This window comes from Chiroxiphia lanceolata, chromosome 26 (assembly GCF_009829145.1).
Source record: "Chiroxiphia lanceolata isolate bChiLan1 chromosome 26, bChiLan1.pri, whole genome shotgun sequence".
NCBI classification, from domain to species: Eukaryota; Metazoa; Chordata; class Aves; order Passeriformes; family Pipridae; genus Chiroxiphia; species Chiroxiphia lanceolata.
The window spans coordinates 6,082,509-6,101,980 of NC_045662.1; the positions used below are offsets into that span (position 1 = coordinate 6,082,509).

At 53.9% G+C, this 19,472-nt stretch overlaps 1 protein-coding gene across 2 annotated transcripts in view; it reads left to right on the top strand.

The window, feature by feature from the left end:
* Nucleotides 1-230: 230 nt before the first annotated feature.
* The window catches only part of IGF2BP1 (insulin like growth factor 2 mRNA binding protein 1), a 30,058-nt gene continuing 10,816 nt past the window's right edge, over nt 231-19,472 (top strand). Inside the window, exons 1-2 of one of the 2 annotated variants that reach the window (XM_032711272.1) lie at nt 231-507; nt 1,560-1,620. In XM_032711272.1, coding sequence (XP_032567163.1) covers nt 333-507; nt 1,560-1,620 — 236 coding nt within the window. In that variant the 5' untranslated portion in view covers nt 231-332. The remainder of the gene's footprint in view (nt 508-1,559; nt 1,621-19,472) is intronic. The other variant, XM_032711273.1, reaches the window with a different exon arrangement.

Below are 19,472 nucleotides of genomic sequence, written 5' to 3' on the forward strand. Positions count from 1 at the left end.
CTCCTCCTCCTCCTCCAGCGGCCGCCGCCCCCTCCCCAACGGCACAAAAATCCACTCCGAGGAAAAAAAAAAAAAAAAAAAAAAGGGGGGAAAAAAAAAAAAGAGAGAGAGAGAAAGGCGAAGAGGAGGGAGCGCGGTGGTGCTGCTGGTGCTGGTGGTGGTGGCGGGGGGTGAAGCGGAGCCGCCCAGCCAAGCCCCCGGCCCGGCTCGGGGCGGCAGAGCGCGGCCGGAGCTCGACGGCGCGGGCGACCCGGCGGAGCCCCCCCGGCCCCGAGCCCCGGCACCGCCGCCCCCTCCCCCGGCCCGGCCGCCGCCGCCCCCTCGCCGCCACCATGAACAAGCTCTACATCGGCAACCTCAACGAGAACGTGACTCCGGCCGACTTGGAGAAAGTCTTTAACGACCACAAGATCTCCTTCAGCGGGCAGTTCCTCGTCAAGTCGGGCTATGCCTTTGTGGACTGCCCCGACGAGCAGTGGGCCATGAAAGCCATCGAAACTTTTTCGGGTGAGCCGCCTTATCTCGCCTTCCTCTCCCCCCCTCCCCGCCCTCTTCCTCCTCTCCCCCTTCCCGCAGAGCTCGCCTCTCCCCCCCCCCTCGCCGTGGCTCCCCCCAAAAATCGGGCGCTCCCCGGTCCCGTCGGAGCCGCGACCCCGCTTTTGGTCCCCTCCGAAAAAAGAGGAAAAAAACCCCCCCAACCCCAAAGCAACGAGCAGCGTGGGGAAAAGGGGGGGGGAAGAGAAAGAGCGGCCCCCGAACCCACGCGCGGCCCCCCCCCTCCCCGTGGGTCCCCCCGCCCTCCCCGCGGGTCGCGGGGGTCCCGTCGCGGCTCGGGGAGGGGGGGTCGGGACTTTGGCCATTTTGATTTCGAACTGGGTTTCCTGGGGCATGTGATGTGCGGAGGAGCGCGAAGGTCGCCATGCTGCGAGCAGGGAGAGAAAAAGCTCCCCGGGAAGCGGAGAATTTTTAAAAATATTTGAATTTTGGGTATTTCCACGCACCCCCCCCTCCCCTCCTTCTCCCCCTCCGCCCAGGCTCCTCCCGCCGGGCTCTTCCCATCTTCTTGCCCCCCCTCCGAAAAAAAAATTAAAAATCGTTAGAATAACCCGGCAGCGAGGAAACCCACTCCATTTTCCAGGAGAAATCCATTCCTGCCATGGAGTTACGATTTTTGAGCCTTTTAATGGGGGGGGGGGCGTGGGGAAGGAAATCTGCTCCGAGGACTTTCTCGTCGGGTTTAAAGAAGGGGGATTTAAATGAAAGAGAAAAATTGGGCTCAGAATGTTATTCCTCGTTTTCTTTCGCTCCAAGCGGGGTGAACTAAGGAATTAAATATTCCTGAGGAACATTGTCCAGGCTCACCACTCCTCCCACCGCTTCCCACTTGAAGCCAGGCTCACATTTAATAAAATAACACTTGTAAAGGAATCGGGAAACGTGTTTGTGCGTAGTTGGTCGTAATTTGGATTAAATTGGGAGGTTTCACGTGACTGTGTGTTATCCAAAGCTTTCTGCCCACTCCACCCAGATTTTCAAAAACAGACACATTTTGTTTTTAGGAAAAGTGGAGCTTCATGGAAAACAGCTAGAGATCGAGCACTCAGTCCCCAAAAAGCAAAGGTAATGCCGTGTTTTAATTTGTTTTTGTTATTCTTATCGTTTGGGGTTTCTGTCGGGGAAGGTGAAAAAAAATTCACACGATATAATGGAGGCAAAAAAAAAAATTTTATACCTAAATACGTGCGTGTAAAATGAAGAGATGGTGGTGGTGGTTTGGGTTCAGATACGTCCCCAGCGAGGGGAGAGGCAGTTTTAGGGCTCGATGTTTAATTAATTAATTAATTTAGAAGAAAACTTCCTCTGTTAAGTTTTTTTTATTTAAAAAAAAAAAAGAAATGGTTAAATGATTATCCCCCCTCCCCTCGCTCGCCCAAGGTGATGGATGGATGGCTGGGGCGGTTTGGGTTGGGATTTTCAAACTTGTGGCACTGGAAGAATTTCCCAGCCTCTCTCTTGGCTCCCGTGCTGTGAAAGGGGTGAAACCATTTTTTTTTTTTTTTTTTTTTGGTTTTTGAAGAAGAGAACTGTGAAATTTAAAAAAAAAAAAAAAAAAAAGGGAGATTTTTTTTTTTTAAATTAGAAAAAAAAAAGTGAATTTTGCTGAGGTTGGTTGGGGAGGACTTAAAAGAGAAGAATGAAAACAACATGGGGCTGGGCTCGCCGGGCCGTGCCGGGGAGGGATTTAAAGCCTTGGCGGCGCGGGGAGCTGGCCTGGCTCCCGCCACTCGGATTTTGGGGCGAGAACTGCCCTTTTTTGGGGCTTCCCCTCTACCTGCCGGGCGGCCTCTCCCGCCGGCCTCGCCCAGCCCAGCCCCGGCTCCTTTGGCCCTTTGTTGTTGCTGGGCCGGGCGGGACGCGGGGCCCTCCCCGGCTGCGGGATGAGCCTCCGGCAGCCCCTTGGATCGGGCTCCGGGGGGATTTTACCCCGGGGATTCCTCCCCGTCCCCAGCCCGGGCGGAGCCGAGGGTTCCTCCATCCCCATCCCGCCCGCTCCACGCTGGATCGCGCAGCCCAAACCCGGCGCCACGTGACGAGGCGGCAGCTCCGGGGAGGAGGCGAAGCCAACCCTCCCTTCCCAAAATTCCTCCCTTTCTCCCCAACCCCCCCCTCCCCGGGCCGCCCCCTCCCCATCCCCACACCCGGAGCCCGTTTTTGGGCTCAGCCCCTTGGCCTCTCTCCCAAACTTGGCACCCCCCCTCCCCCGGCCGGGGGCTGATCCCAAAGGCGATCCCAAAAATCCGTGGAATCACCCCCGGGCCGATGTTTGATGGGGTTTGAGGGTCATTATCTGGTTTTGGGGGCGCCTCGTGGCCGGGGATGGATTCCTCGTCGCTCTCGATGAATGGGGGGTGTGTTGGGGAGGCGATCCCACCCTGAAGAGCGACACAACAACACTTGGAAAAACCCAAGGAAAAACCCATATTGTGGTTTTTTTTCCCTCAGTGCCGCCGGAAAACCGGGAGGTGGTGGGTGAGGGGGCGCGGATTTTCGTCCTCCCGAGAGCACGTGGGGAGAAATTCGCCGAAAACGGGAATATTTCCTCGGGTGTCTCCGCTTTAAAGACGTCCCGGGGCGGGGAAACTTTGCGAGATTTCGGTGGAATCTTGGATTGTTGCTTTTATTTTTCTCCTCCGGGAGCTTCCTCAGAAACGCCGTGCCTTGAATTCGGCTGAAAAACCCCTTTTTTGGGGGGGTTAAAATGACCTCCCCCCCAGTCGGGTGCTGCTCTTAAAGCCGCAGGAGCCGCTTTTGCCTCCCTTCGCCCCGGGGGGTTTTTTTGGGGTTTTTGGGGGCTCAGGGGGGTCCCCCCGTCCCCCCCGCGCCCGCGGTCCCTTCGATCCCACCCTCGGGAAGGGATTTGAGTTTCGGAGCGGCCAAAACGCAACTTTTTGGCAGCTCTCGGTGAACTCGGCAGGTTGGTGGCTCCCGAGGAGTTTTTTGGGGGTAATTCGGGGGATTTTCGCCCCCCCTCCCCATAAGGGTTGAGACGTTGCCTTAAAAACGCCTTTTTTATTTTTTCTTTTTTAAATCCTTCTTTTTGTTCCCCCCCTCCCATTTCTGCTTGTTTTCCAGACTGGATTTTCCAGTTTAAAGGCAGAGAGAACAGGAAATGGTTAATTAAGGGAGGACAAAATCAGATGGGGTTGGTGGGATCTAAAGCAAACAACCTCCCCCTCCCCCCCCTCAAACCTGACATTAATTTTTTTTTTTCCTCCCTTTAAAAATGTGGGAAAACAAGTCAGGGGCAACGTTGCACTTCACAGCTAATTTATATTAAAAAAGGCAAACAAAAAAAATAGGTGGTTTTTTGTTTGTTTGTTTGTTTGTTTTTCCTTCTGGTCAAAGGTGTAAAGGGGGATGTGGAGAAAACCTAATTTGGGTGGGTTTAATTAATTAATATGTTTAGAAATTCTGCTTTGCAAGGAAATCTTTCCTTTGCCCTCTTTAAAAACCTCTCCTGTTCCTAAACCCAGCGTAGAAAAATAATTACAAAAAAAAAATACCGAATGGGTTAAAATGGCACCAAAAAAAAAAAAAAAAGCCGTTGGTTTGTGTGGCTGCAAGAAGAATAAATTGATTTAGTGGCGTTTAATTACAGTAATTCTTCAAATCACACTTAAAGCTACAAATTATGTTCGTGACGAGGGGGGACCATTTTAGCAAAATGCTTTAGAAGTAAAAAAAAAAATACTGATGAATGCTGAGAAATGTGTCACTTCAGGAGCAGACCCGGGTTTTCAGGTTAGTTTGTATCCGTCTGAAACGCGCTGTTGCTGCTGGGGAGCTGTTTGTGCTTCGGTTTTGTTGTCAGAAAAACCGGGAGGAACTTTTTTGGAGTTGGAAACTCGAAAAGCTTCGAAATCGTTTTGTTTCATCCTTTGAAAGGTTAAAAAAAAAAAAAAACAAACAAACCACCAAAAACAAACAAACAAACAAAAAGATTTTTGAAGGGAAAAAGATGATTTGTGGGGGTTTTTTTGGGTTTTTTTTTTGAGGTTTTGGGTTTGGGGGAGGGGGTTGGAAGTGGGAGGCTGAAAAGCCCCGAATTCAGGGGGTCAAAGGGATGAATGAACGAGGGGAAGGGGGAGGGAGAGGAGTGAATCCATCAAGCAGACATTCCAAATCTGAGGAATGTGGAAGTGAGTCGAGCCCAGAGAACGAAACCAGAATGAAACCCGGGCATCTGGGGAGGGGAAACAACAAAAAAAAAAAAGAGGGATTTGGGCTGAGAAGGACCCAGAGACTGGGAATTCCGGGGGGGTTTGAGCAGGGATCCTTCCCCAGCAGCTCGTGGGTTAATAGGAATTGTTTTAATTGTCATTAATGTTGTTTAACGTTGAAGACTTGTTGTGGTGCAGGAAAGTGATGGAGGAATTTAAAAGTGGTGCTTTTCCCCCCCCCCCCCCGGTTTTTGCTTCAAATCAGTGTTTTCCCACCGGAAAAATCTCCTTTTTGCCCGGGCAAACCCCTGCAATTAATTGTTCTTAACGAAATATGTTCAGATTTTGGGGGAGGGGGAGGGTGGTTTCTTTATTTGCCACTATTAATCCAAAATATGCCTTTTTCCCTCGTGGTGGTCGGATTAGCTGGAAAAGGAACTTTAAAAAAAAGAAGTGGGAGAGTTCTTTTCCACGAGAGAGGAAAAGTTTGGGGTGTTGGGATAAAATTTGCTTTTAATCAGGTCTTAAAATCCCTCTTTTCCCCTTGAAACAAAGTTGGTTTGTGAGTTGTAATACGGTTTAAAAAAAACAACAACACCCCTGTTTTTAGGGCAGGGCTTGAAAATTGAAATTTTGTTGGGCAAAAAGGGTTATAAACTCAATTCTCATGAGCAAAAAGGGTTATAAACTCAGAATTCTGATGAACAAAAAGGGTTATAAACTTAGAATTTTTCAGTGCTTTATTTCCCTGAGCCCCCACTTTGGAGCTGCTCCTGGTTTTACACCTCTGAGAACTGGAACCCTTTGGAATTTCGTTGGTTTTGATGATTTCCTGTTAAAAAAGTAGAAGGGGGGGGGAAAAAAGTCATTCAATTAGTCATTGGTAATTTGTCAGCGAATTTCATCCACAGAGTTTAAACCTGAGATAATTAAATCGATTTTAGGATGTCTGGGAGAAAGAATAAATTTATCACTGGACAACCTGAAATGAGAAAAATGCCTTTATTTCCCCTTTTTCTATGTGGGAAACATGGCAAATACATAGAAAAAAAGCCCAATTTCACTAAAAATTTGTAGTTTTGAAGCCACAGGAGGAGGGAATTTGATTTTTAAATGCAGAAAAGGATAAATAATTTAATTTATCAAACCTCAGTGGCAACTGCGAGGACTGGACCCACTTTCCCAGTTGAATTTGTTCTGATATTTGCCTTTTTAGGTTAAAAAATAAGCAAACAGAGCCCTGGGGGGCGCTGGGGTTAAAGTTCTCGCTTTGAAAATTGAGACCTGCCAGAATTTAAATAATAATAATAATAAAAAAAAATTAAAATAAAAAGGAGATTTCTACCCCCTCCAGCTCAAACCCCCAACTCTGTTAATGTTTTCCAGAGTTTTTTGGAGGTTTTTTTTTTGGGGGGGGGGGGGGAAGAGTTCAGGCCAAGGTTGGACGAGGGGTTTGCAGCTCCTTTTGCAGCTCTTTTTCCCTGCTGGGGTCACCAGTTCCCACCTTTCTGCTGCCCCCTGGAATTACTGGGTTTGGGGGTGGAAGGTGCCTCTGATGCAGCAGAAAATGAGGTTTTATTTCTGTTTCTTTTCACGATGCCACTGGTTTTATAGAAGGGTTTTTATGGGGAGAAATGGCAGAATTTGGCAGAATTTACCTTAAAGCCCAAGGTGGGGGGAAACCCTTCCCAAAAACTGAGCAGGGGAGTCGGAGAAAATAAAGAATCCAGGAGCTGGAACCTGGAGATTGCAGGTTTCTGTTGGGGAAAAAAAAAGCCTTTTAAAGATGTTTACGGAGACTTTTCTGGTTTGGGGTGTTTTTGTTGATTTTTTTTTTTTTTTTTTGCACCCAAGGGGAGATTTTTGAGAGTTTTGGGTGAAAATCCTCTGGGATTTAAAAGCTCAAATGAGGATGTGTGCTCCTGAACCACCCACTCCTGGGCAGCGCTGGGGGGGGTGGGTTTGTGGGCTCCCAGCTGGGAGACAGATCCCGAAAAACTGGGGGATGTTGGGAAGGGACTGGGAGGAGAAGGAGTTCCCAAGGTCCTGCCTGTTCTCCCTTCCCCGTGGATTCGAGTCCTTGTGCACCTGGGAATTCTCATCCTGCCCACCTGGAGACGTGGAAAGGAGCCAGGAGGGTTCAGCACTGAGGAGCTGGAGGAGGGGGAAACACAATTCCCAGCAAAGTTCAAAAAATCTGGGAAAACGGGTGGCACAGGAGGAAAAACCTCAGAGAGGGGACGGGGGTTCTGCACCTCCTGCTGCCACCCGGGGTGGCTTTGGGCTGCTCCAGGGACAAGCACAGGGAGGATCTGGGGAATAATCTGCTCACCAGGAAGGTTTCTTTCCAGAGGAAAAGCTGTATTTAAGGACAGGAGAAGCCCAGTCCCCTGGGAATGTTATCCCAGCGCCCTCCCAGCTCCTCGGCTCCTCACCAGGGGGGATCCTTCAGGGAACTCAGCTCAGAAACCTTTGCTGGGGTTTGCCCCCAGTTTATCCCGGAGGTTTTGGAGCTGGGGGGATCGCAGGGGTTTGGCTGGGAGGTTTTCCTTGTTTCTGTGACAGCTCTGGGGGGTGTCCGTGGCTCCGTCCGTGGCTCCGTCCGTGGCTCCGTCCGTGGCTCCGTCCGTGGCTCCGTCCATGTGTCCGTGGCTCCGTCCATGTGTCCGTGGCTCCGTCCATGTGTCCGTGGCTCTGTCCATGTGTCCGTGGCTCTGTCCATGTGTCCGTGGCTCTGTCCATGTGTCCGTGGCTCTGTCCATGTGTCCGTGGCTCCGTCCATGTGTCCGTGGCTCTGTCCGTCTCCTCATCCCTGCGTGTTTCCCGGTGAACCAGGAGATGTTCTCCCAACTCCGTGTCCCTGGGGTGGGAACGGGCTGGGGGAGCACTGGGGTTGGCCGAGGTGACCTCGGGAAGTCCCCTCCCAGCCCAGTCCCGCCCCAGCCCAGGGCAGGTGTCCCGGGGCAGAGCGGGAGGTTTCTTTTCCCTCAACTCCTCTCCTGGGGCTCCCTGGGAAGTTCTGGAAAAGGGAATTTGAGATGTTGTTTTAAGCTGGTTTCCTTAAACCCGGTGTGTGCTCCCTGGTTTTGATGGAATAACCCACTGGAGCGGGGTGGGAACCAGTCCCACAGTGGTTCACATCCAGTGTCGGAGCTGCTCCGGAAGGTGCTGGAAAATCCCCGTGGGTCAAATGAAAATGGTGCTTTAACTGGAACCCACCTGGTTTTCTCCTCTGGACAGTGGATGGGGCTTTCTGGGAAGGGTCTTGGGAGGGTTGGGGTCCTGCAGCCCATTGCTGGATCCTGCCAGCCCTTCCCACAGGGAGCAGTGCCTGCCCCATATCCCTTCCCACAGGGAGCAGTGCCTGCCTGGTGTTCCCATCCCACAGGGAGCAGTGTCTGCTTTGTGTTCCTATCCCACAGGGAGCAGTGTCTGCCCCATATCCCATCCCACAGGGAGCAGTGCCTGCCCCATATCCCATCCCACAGGGAGCAGTGCCTGCCCCATATCCCATCCCATAGGGAGCAGCGCCTGCCCCATATCCCATCCCACAGGGAGCAGTGCCTGCCCCATATCCCATCCCATAGGGAGCAGCGCCTGCCCCATATCCCATCCCACAGGGAGCAGTGTCTGCCCCATATCCCATCCCACAGGGAGCAGTGCCTGCCCCATATCCCATCCCACAGGGAGCAGTGTCTGCCCCATATCCCATCCCACAGGGAGCATTGCCTGCCCCATATCCCATCCCATAGGGAGCAGCGCCTGCCCCATATCCCATCCCACAGGGAGCAGTGTCTGCCCCATATCCCATCCCACAGGGAGCAGTGCCTGCCCCATATCCCATCCCACAGGGAGCAGTGTCTGCCCCATATCCCATCCCACAGGGAGCAGTGTCTGCCCCATATCCCATCCCACAGGGAGCAGTGTCTGCTTTGTGTTCCCATCCCACAGGGAGCAGTGTCTGCCCCATATCCCATCCCACAGGGAGCAGTGTCTGCCCCATATCCCATCCCACAGGGAGCAGTGCCTGCCCCATGTCCCATGCCATAGGGAGAAGTGCCTGCCTCGTGTCCCCTTCCTTTGGGGTTTGGCTCTGTTTTGGCAGCCTCTGAAGTGAGCCAAGCTGTGTTTTGGGTGCTGGTTCCCATTCCAAGGGGCAGCTTTGGGGTCCCTGGGTGGTCTGTGTGTGTTGGGAAGTTGTTTTGGGAAACCCTTCCTCATCCCTGGGCTGAGTCCACTCTGGCTCCAGCTGCCTTTACAGCCCCTGCTTGGGAGCTTCCCTAAGGAAACCCATAAAACCTGCAGGACAGGGAGACACTTTGCTGGGAGATGAGGGGTCGGGAGCTGGGAGCTCAATGGGGAGGGAGCTGGGAACGTCCATGGGGGTGGGAATGGGATGGGAGCAACAGCAGAGTGGGAACATCCCTGTTCCACTCCCAGCTCCCGGTGTGAGTGAGCAGGAAGGCAGAGGAGTGAGCAGGAGGGCAGGGGAGTGAGCAGGAGGGCAGAGGAGTGAGCAGGAGGGCAGAGGAGTGAGCAGGGGAGCCCAGGAGTGGACAGGGGAGCCCAGGAGTGGGCAGGGGAGCCCAGGAGTGAGCAGGGGAGCCCAGAAGTGAGCAGGGGAGCCCAGGAGTGAGCAGGGGAGCCCAGGAGTGGGCAGGGGAGCCCAGGACTGGGCAGGGGAGCCCAGGAGTGAGCAGGGGAGCCCAGGAGTGGGCAGGGGAGCCCAGGAGTGGGCAGGGGAGCCCAGGAGTGAGCAGGGGAGCCCAGGAGTGAGCAGGGGAGCCCAGGAGTGGGCAGGGGAGCCCAGGAGTGAGCAGGGGAGCCCAGGAGTGGGCAGGGGAGCCCAGGAGTGAGCAGGGGAGCCCAGGAGTGGGCAGGGGAGCCCAGGAGTGGGCAGGGGAGCCCAGGAGTGAGCAGGGGAGCCCAGGAGTGGGCAGGGGAGCCCAGGAGTGGGCAGGGGAGCCCAGGAGTGGGCAGGGGAGCCCAGGAGTGAGCAGGGGAGCCCAGGAGTGGGCAGGGGAGCCCAGGAGTGAGCAGGGGAGCCCAGCCTTCCTATTGGGGGGGAGAAAAAATAGGAGAAAGTAAACGAAGATAAAAACTCCGTGGGTCTCGGGGGAGCCCTCGATCCGTCAGGAAATGGGTCATTTATTTTATTGTGACCGACACTCGGGAGCCCTGACATGGGCAGGGCTGAAATTTCACACTTTCCCGGCTACTGGAATGTTCTGGTCCGTTGGGAGTTTGGGAAAACACCCCCCCGGCCCGTGGGGTGTCCCGGCAGAACTCGCTCCACGCGTTGTTTTTTGGGATCCGGCGCCAGGTTGGGTTTGGGATGCTCCGGACACGCTCCACCTGCGATCCGGGCGGGAGCGGCGCAGGGAGCTGGCAGAGCTCCATGAGGCACAGTGGGATTCATCCCGCACGGTCCGGGGGCATGGCCGTGTGTAAACAGCACTTGAGATTCCAGGGAAATGGGTTGGCACAAAAAGGGGGAAGTTTTGACTCCGACCACGAAGGTCCCGCCGCGGTTTCCTTTATTTGTTCCGAGGCTGAGGGAGATCCTGGGGGAGCAGCTTCCCGGATCGGAGCGTGGAGGAACCGGGGGAATTGTGAGCCAGAGCCAAATCAAAGGGAGCAGGAGGAAAAAAAAAAACAACCCAAAAAGGCTCCCAGGGCCAGATTTTCACCCCCAGTTGGAGCCAGTTCTTCCCGACTTGGATGGAAGCGTCCAAGTCAAAGCTCCTTTTCCCGACGCGCTGAGCGCTCCCGGGAAACTCCGGCTGTCGGGATTCCGGCTGGGTCCTGGAGATTTGGATCTGGCAGCTCACGGGGGGAGGTTTCAGCTGGTCCTGCTCCTGCTGCCCCAGGGAGGGGGGAATGCCAGGGGGGCACAGCCCGGGGGGTCCAGGGGAGTCTCTTGTCCCCCCCTTTCCCCCTTTGCTGCACCAGGACTCGTGTTTGGAGCTTGTGACGGGTTTGTCCGACTGTTTGGGGTTTCTGGAGTGCTCAGGGTTAGGAGCTGTGGGTGAGGGGCAGGTCGGTGAGGGGGGCACTCAGTGATGCCCAAAATGCTCCGTTCTCCCTTCAGGCTCCACGTTTTCTCTGCAGTTTATCACCTGCAAAGCTCTGGCTTTGCTTCAACTCCTGCACGATCCAAAGGTGCGGGATCAGAGCTTCTGGCTGTGTTGGTGCAGGGAACTCCCTGCAGTTAAACAACACCTGTATTGAGGTATCACAGACCAGGGCAGCACTTACCTGTGAGGGGCTGGGGAACGGGAACGGGGTGGGATGAACTTTGTGGTTCCAGGACTGTCAATCTTATCCCAGTTATTCCGTGGGCATTACTGATCACAGCCAAGCAGACTCGATCACCTGAGTGGGTGGTCATTTGTGTGTATATATATAGATAGATAGATATAGAGATATATAGAGATATATATGTGTATATGTTTACTCTGAAGACATTCAGGTGTGTTTTGGGATCTCCTTTTGGGCAGATAAAATCGTCTCCCAGACGGATCAAAGCAGCACTAAATCACTGCGAGGGAGCCCTGATCCCTCGGAGGGGGAAGAGCCTGTGGCTGCTGCAGGTTTTTACAGGGTTGTTCGGGGTGTAATTTCAGGAGGAGCCAAGAATCTCCCATAAATGTTGTGCTTCCAGGCTGGGATTCCCGAGGATTCCCAAGGATTCCCAGGGATGTGCTGGCGGCACGGGGACCGTCCGTCTGGAGCGAGCGGGGCTGCAACGAGGCATGTGCTGAACTGCAGCCTAAATATACAACTTTATGTGAACTTTATATAGTCATTGGTGCTCAGTTACAGCTGAGCCAATAATGCACCACGTCCCCCTGACATCCTGCAGCCTCCTCTCCTCTCCTGCTCAGGGTGGAGACACAGGAGGGCTCCGACTTTTATGGGTGACACTCGGGGAGGGAGGGAGGATGTTTGTGACCCTTTAAAAGCTCTGCCTGGGCTGAAGGGCTTCCCCTTTGTCACTCCCGTGTCACTCCTGTGCACCCCCAGCCAGGAATGTTTGCCTGGTGCAAACTGTGTGTTTGGTTTCCTCCGATGCTCCGGGAGCTCCTCTGGAAGCTCCTTTCTCTGCCCTCGGTCTGTGCCAGGAAAACTTGGCACTGGGAGGGTCCAGGGAAGGCACAGGGCAGAGAGGGCACAGGCACAGCTGAGGGGAATTCCCTGAGGAAGGAAAAAAATCGGGATATTCGGGCAGCTTTGGGCTGGATTTCCCTGATGCTGAGTTGAGTTTATTTGGGGTGTGTTTGGGTTGGTTTTCCATGTTCTCTGGGTCAGAGCAGTGGTGGCTTTAAATGCCTTTGCTTCATCCTCGCTGGTCACTGACAGTGGAGTAGAAAAGCCCCATTTTTGCTGCTTTGCAGCTCCTTCCCTGTCCTACCTGAGCCTCAGCCTTTTTCTTCTCTCATTCCTGACCCCTTTGCTGAAAAGCCCGACCCCAAACTAACAAATGGGGCTTTTCGGAAACTCTGCACCTCCTCTGCTGCTGGTCCAGCTGCTGTGGGATGAAGGGGGTTTGACCCCCTCCCAAAGCTGAGCAGATGCTGAAGGAGGAGCTGTGGGTGTCCTTGGCCAGGCTGTCCAAGGGGGTTCATTGGCATCTTCCCTCCTGCCCCCCGGGGGTGATTTTTGTGGGCTCAGCGGGAGAAACCTGAATTTCTCGTTTTGCCATGAAAACGCTCAGTTGTGTCACCTTGGGAGAGTTTTGCTTTGCCCTCGTCTCCTCCTGGAGGGGAAATGAAGGAGAGAACAAGTTTGGCTTCCACCAGATTTGGTGAAGAACTTGGTTTTGCTGTTTAAAATCTGTGCTGGTGTTGCCTGTGACACCAAACCCGCTGCCAGTCTGTGCCCACTCCAGGGATGGAAAGGGATCTGGGAGCTCCTGGCTGGGATCTGGGCTGGGATTGGTGCCTGAAGTGATGGGGACAAACATCCTGCTCCCAGCCTGAGCTGCTGGGGGGTCTGATCCCCACCCTGCCACCTCCCCAGCCCCACGGGGAGGACTGGGGGGGGTCACAGGGCAGCACCACGGGTTCTAACTTGAGCTTTGGGAAAAGGGTCTCCACCCTGGAATTAAGTTCAGAAGGAGCATAATCAGTGTTGTAACTTCTGGGTTCTCCCTTTATGAGTCTGCTTTTGATCTGGGAGGGTTTGTCTGCCTGTAATCACTGCACTGGTTCAACCTGATCTGGCTTAAAACAGACTTGGTGCCGCTGGTCCCTGTGCATCCCCCACCTCCTCCTCCTCCTCCTGGCACAGTCCTCCATCAGCAGAACCCTCCAAAGTCACAACCAGTTTTGTTTCCTCTTCCTTGTGCTGGCACCTTGTGCGTGGGAAGCTGTCTGGGGACTTTATCCTGGCAGCTTCCCTTGGCTTTAACGATTCCTCCTGAATTTCTCTGCTCCGAGCGCTCCAACCCCACGGGGTTTGTGAGGGACCTCACGGGGTTTGTGAGGGACCCCATTGCCCAGGGGGCTGGAAATACAGAATAAAGAGGAGTCTCTGCCCACTTTCTGCCTGCAGAATCACATGAAATATCTCTGAGTGACACCTGCCAGTCACCCTGATAATGGTGTTTAATTATTGGGAAATCAGGGCGCTGTAGGACCCACCCAAAGGCATGTGCTGACGGGGTCTGGGGTTCCACCAGATCCCTGGGAGCTGCCTGAAGCTCCCCTGGCAAAGCCTGAACATGTCTCAGATCCATCAGAGCTGCTGGAAACCAGTTAGAAACGTGTCCTGGGCACTGGGGGAGAGTGGAGGTGCCCCCATGGCAGAGAGAAGGGGGTGAGGGGTTCACGGGTGGCACCTCGTCCCCCTCACCCTGAGGAAGGAGCAGCCAAGAGCAGGAGCTGCTGTGACTGTGCTGAGAGTTTCCCACCATCCCACTTTTGTTTCAGGCTCTGTTGGATTTGGGGAGGAGGGCAGGACACCTGATGGGGGGGACACCTCCTGTGTCTGGGGCTGAGAATTCACCTTTGGGACCCTCCCTGCTCAAAGTCGACCCCAGCGGGCGAAGGGAAACGTGCAGAACGCCCCAAAAGGCAGAATGGTCTTTGTCCTGTGTGTGCTTTAATTCCGGTTTTCACTCCCCTTGGAGTTTGTTTGGTGGTGCTGAGCTCTGGAATGATGGACTGGGAGCGCTTTGGGGGCCACGGTGGGAAGGTGGGACAGGAACAAATCCCATTTCTGCCGCCCCTCCCCACGTCATGGGCTGGGAGGAACTTTCAAACACGACGTTTTCCTGGTCCAGGCAGTGCCTCTCAGGGGTCAGGCTGGATTAAGGGCAGTTTGAGAGCCGGAATTTGAGGTTTTCCTTAAGGGATGGGGATCCCCCAGCGCTGCTGCCGGGTCCCAGTGGCACAGGCTGGGGGTGACTGGGAGGGAACTGGTGTGGAATCTGTCGGTGGCAGCTCGTCCTGCTGGGCTTTGGGGCTGTGGGTTTAGCTGGGCTTGGCTTTGGGGCACGTTCAGAGCATCAGGAAGAGCTTTTCCAACCTGTGGCAACTCGTCAGCAAATGGGAACAGAAAGATAACTCAAAATGGGGGTGTTGTCTGAAACTCATTCACTTTTTCCCTCCCTGTTCCTGACTGGGAATCTTGTCCTGGCCACAGATCCTTGGTGTGTTGACCTTGGCAAGGATGGACTGCAGGGGTCTGGGGGGTGACTGGGATCCTCCTCTGGGCAAGGGGAGGAGAAAGGTTGTTTGGGAGATTTCTTTCTGGGAGATTTCTTTTCTTTCTGGGAGATTTCTTTTCTTTCTGGGAGATTTCTTTTCTTTCTGGGAGATTTCTTTTCTTTCTGGGAGATTTCTTTTCTTTCTGGGAGATTTCTTTTCTTTCTGGGAGATTTCTTTTCTTTCTGGGAGATTTCTTTTCTTTCTGGGAGATTTCTTTTCTTTCTGGGAGATTTCTTTTCTTTCTGGGAGATTTCTTTTCTTTCTGGGAGATTTCTTTTCTTTCTGGGAGATTTCTTTTCTTTCTGGGAGATTTCTTGTCTTTCTGGGAGATTTCTTGTCTTTCTGGGAGATTTCTGTGTGAATCTTTTGAAGCACTGAGGTGTTGTTTTCTCTCAGGTTGGCACTTTGGGTGGATGTTGTGTGTGCTCCGTGCCAGCTCCATCTCCTCAGGATCAGTGGGGAAAATCAGGAATGGAAAGGGCACAGCAGTTTAAAGGAAGGAGGGAATGTGAGGCAGAACGTTTTCCTGGCTTTGAGCATCAACCTGACCCTTCCCTCTGCCCCTGGGATGCAGCAGCTCCTCTAAAAGCAGGAATGAGTTCCCTGGGGCTTTCCAAGGGATGCTCACGGGCAACTCCTCCTCGTGAGTCCTGCACAAACCCTCCTCAGTTCTCAGAAGTGCTGCTCAGAAGGGATGCTCAGTGTACAGAGCAGTTCTGAGAAGGAGCTAATGGGGAGAAACCAATTAGCCCGATTGATTAGCCCCCGATCAGGTTCTGGTTGCCGAGCTGATGGATGGGAAGGATCAATCACATCCTGCTGCTTTGCCAGGGACACCCCAGCCCGGGGGAACTGCTCTGTCTGAGCCCCCCTGGGATGGGGCTTCTCCAAAATCCCATGGCCACTTCACCCCTGTGTCCCTCCAACTGCAAGAATCCCAAGTCTTTGTTGGCTTGTTACCCTCAGGAGGGGCCTCCTGGCTCCTTTCTCCCCGAGACATGAGCCCAGTTTTCCCTCCTCTCTCCTTTCTGCTGCTGCTGCTTTAATCTCATCATTACCCACATTTGCATATTCTTTTCTCAGCCTCCTCTTCCCTTCATTCCACGCCCAACCCTCTCTCCCTCTCTCCCTGCAGCTCTGCCTTTGCTGTCACATGTCACTGGGACCCTCCAGACCCCCCCAGTGACCCCCAACCACTGGTGCTGTGGCCGTGGAGTTGTTTCTTTGGGAAGCTTTGGGATACTGTGGAATTCCCAGAATGGTTTGGATTGGGAGAGACCCTAAAGCTCCTCTCGTTCCACCCCACACCTTCCACCAGCCCCGGTTGCTCCAAGGCTCATCCCCTTTGTCCTTGGACAATCCCAGGGATGGGACCATGGGATGTTTCCAGCAGGTCTCTGGGGATGGAAGGAAGGAGTTTGGCAGCTCAGAATAACCCAGGATGCTTTTCCAGCAGTTTAAGAGCTTGTGGCTCTGGTGACGTTTAGCTCTGCTGCCAAAAGGTGTTTTGGAGGCAGGGAGATTTGTTTTCTGGGAGACCTTTGCTTTTCCTTTAGGGGAGATAAGGAAAACTCGTGGTTTTACTGGTGTTTCCTGAGCTGGCTCCATTTTCAGGACAAGAAAAAAGGGATGATCATCTCTTTTTTCCTGTTTCATCCCTCCTGGATCCTTCTCAATGTAGCATATTTGGGGGCTTATTGGTGGTTTTTTTTCATTTTTTTCTTGCTCCCTGGGACCTGCCCCCCATGTCATAGCCCAGTTTTTAGTCCAAATTACCTCACTCAGCAGCTTCAGGGGTGAAAACAGGGGTACCAGAGGGATGTGGGAGCTGAGGTGGTCGGACTGGTGATGGGGAGCGTGGCCAGGAGAAGGCAGTGGTGACCTGCCAGAAAATCCAGTGCTCCTAAAATGCCCTTAATTTAGGGCTCATCCCCTGACCTGGAGAAAATTTAAGCCCAGGTCTGCATTTTTGAACTCGTGTGTTTAAACTGAATATTCCTGATGCTCGTGGTTGAGGTGTTAAAGCCAAGGACAAATGTGATGCCTCCAAATCTCAGGCCTCTGGTTTCGAGCTCTTTGCAAGCTCAGGGGAAGACTTTTCCACGATTTTTCTCCCCATTCCCTCATGGAGGCTTTTCTTCCAGACCACGAAGGCTCTAGAAGTTTAACCTGGAGCTCGTGAGGAGCTGAGCCAGGAGCTCTGGACTCAGGAAAAAAAAAATCAGATATTTAAGTATTTCTATCTGTTTTGGTGTGACTCAAACTTTAGTAACCAGGAGGGAATTCAGTAATTTGAAGAGGGAATTCGGATCCTTGCTCGAGCATCATCTGGTGGATTTGGAATGTGGAGGGTTTTTTTCCTGCCTTGATGTTGTGTGTTTCCAGCAAGGACCTTGTTGGGAATTCCGTGTGTTGGGGGGTTTAACGGCACAAAACTGATGGCAGGGGGGGAAGCCAGGGGATGTGTTGGCTCAGAGGGCAAGGGAAGGGTGGCAAATCATGGATAAAGTGGCTGAATCACGGATGAAGTGACAGAGCAGATCCCATGCGAGCGGGGATCCCGTCCTGGGATCTGGTGACATCCCAGCAGGCACCTCCTCCCTTGTGCTTTTGTTTCCCTGTCAGTGAAGGGAGTTCAGGGATGGTATTCCCACCAGCAAATGGAAAGGCTATGAAATTATAAGGGAAAAGCAAGTAATTCCTGCTACAACTTTCCTCCGAGTCCCCCTGGCAACGTTTGTGTCTTAGCAACCGCATCTTCCCATTTAAAAATGTTTGAAACATTAAAAAACAACAACAAAACAACAACAACAACAAGGCATTAAGCACAGGATTAAGTGCTTTTCCTGAATCAAAGCCTAACTAGATAAATGAAATGCTGTTAATTGAATCAGGGATGCTCTGTGTTTCCAGCCCCCCAATTTGCATCCCATTTGCATGTGATTGCAGAGCCAGCGTTGATGTTCCGTGGTGGAAGGTCCCCCCCTCCCCCTGTCCCTGGTTTTGGGTGTCCTCCCCCTGCCACGGGGTTGGGGGATGAGTTTGGGGAGAGCCCAGGGTTTGGCTCTGCTTGGTCCCTCAGCACCTCGGTGCCTTTGGTCACCTCTGAACACGTGGAGAGGGTGGAGAAGGTCCAGGAGGTGTTGGATAGAAGGGAAACACCAGAGCCAACATCCCACGGGCTGTGTTTGGGGGTGTGAGGCTCTGGAGCTGTTCCTGACACCCCAGTGCAGAGCCACGGGGGGCAGAGGACCAGCAGCTCCCTCTGTGGCTCTTTCCCTGTCAGACATTCCCTAAATCAGCTCCTGGCTGAAGAAAAATCCGGTTATCCCAGTAAAACTGGGGCTGGTGTGGGAAGAGGAAGGCAACCTGCAGGGATACCTGCTGGGACAGCCACCCACGGGGGGATTGGGCTTCTGGGGTCAGTTGGGGGGTGTTGTTGCTCCCTAAATATGGGCCTTGTGGAGCCCCATGTGTGGGGAGTGCAGGGGGGTGTGGATATTCCCTGTGGATCACAGGGAATTTTGTTTGGGGCTGAAAGCTCCAAAGGCAATAGTTGGGGTGACCTGAGCATCCCAAACCCTCCACCCTGGTCCTCCTCCACCCTGGTCCTCCTCCACCCTGGTCCTCCTCCACCCTGGTCCTCCTCCACCCTGGTCCTCCTCCACCCTGGTCCTCCTCCACCCTGGTCCTCCTCCACCCTGGTCCTCCTCCACCCTGGTCCTTCCAGCTGCCTCTGTGATGCCGGTGCTGGTGATGCTCCGGGTCAAATCCCACAGGGAAAACAACCCCAATCCCTCAGGGATCCCCTGCCTGCTCCCTGAGGCTCCCTGTGCCACGGGAAGGAGGCACATCCCCGGGGTGTGATGGAGAGGCACAGGTTTTATCCTGGCCCTGCCAGTGGCATCCAGCTCCTCTCTCCAGCTTTCCAGGCTGGGAAGAGCAGCTCCTGCCTCGTCCGGGACGTGCGGCCAAAGCTTTGTCGGGAAGAGACGATGGGAATTCCCCTGGAGCTCCTCACTGGAGCCAGGGATGTGGGATGGATGAGGGTGGGCTCTGTCCCCACGAAGTGTCACCCCGAGAAGGCCCCGTGGGGCTGGAGCAGAGGGAAGGGAACCCTCCTGTGGGTTTGGGATGTGCCGGTGCCGCTTTTCCGTCGGCTCCGGCTCCCGGCGGCCGATCCCGGCCTCCCGCTGGATCCCGGCCAGGCTCCCTGCTCCTGGCGGGCTGGTGCCCCTTTCTTGGGTCCCTGCCACCACCACCACCACAGTGCCAGGCCACTCCAGGGAATTACCAGCGGATTCTTAATTAAGTGGGAGGCTCCGGCCACCCCCTGGAAGGCGATCCCTGTGGATGCGTCCAGGGCTGAGGGAAGGGGGGATCCCGAGGGCTGAATCCTGGCTTGGGTGTCTCCCAGAGGGACTGAAAAATCAAAAACTGAACCAAAATGAACCCCCAAACCTGATTTGGGGTGTTCATGGTGGTTCTGCCTCCCTGGTGATCGGGGTTTCTGTGGAGGTTCCTGTTTGTTGGTCCCCACGTGAGGAGGGTGCTCAGCTCCAGGGATGAGGGCTGGGAGGGCTCTGGGAACCTCAGGAACATTCCAGCTGCTCCAGGGCTGTCGGACACCAGCAGTGGGAATTCCCTGAACCCACAAACCTTTCCTTTGCTGTCTCTTCCCATGTCACCTCGGTGTCTCCCCTCTGGAAAGGTGGCTCTTCCTGATCCTCCCTGGGTTTGATCCACATGGCACCAACAGGCACAGCCTGGAGGGAGAGGGATCTCCGCAGTTCCCGGGATCTGCGGGATCCTTGGCTGCTCTCCTGGGTTCTCCCTGTTGCTCCAAGTCACTTCGCTCTGTCTCTCTTGGCTTTCCCCACAGTGAGGTTTAACCCGGGGGTGTGTCGAGCTCTTTGAAGAGCTGGCTGGAGGGAAATCCAAGGAAAGCCTTGGATGGAGCACATCCTGCTCCTTCCAGAGCTCAGGGATAACGAGGGACTGACCCAAAGGCTCGTCCGTGTGTGGCTCCATGACATGG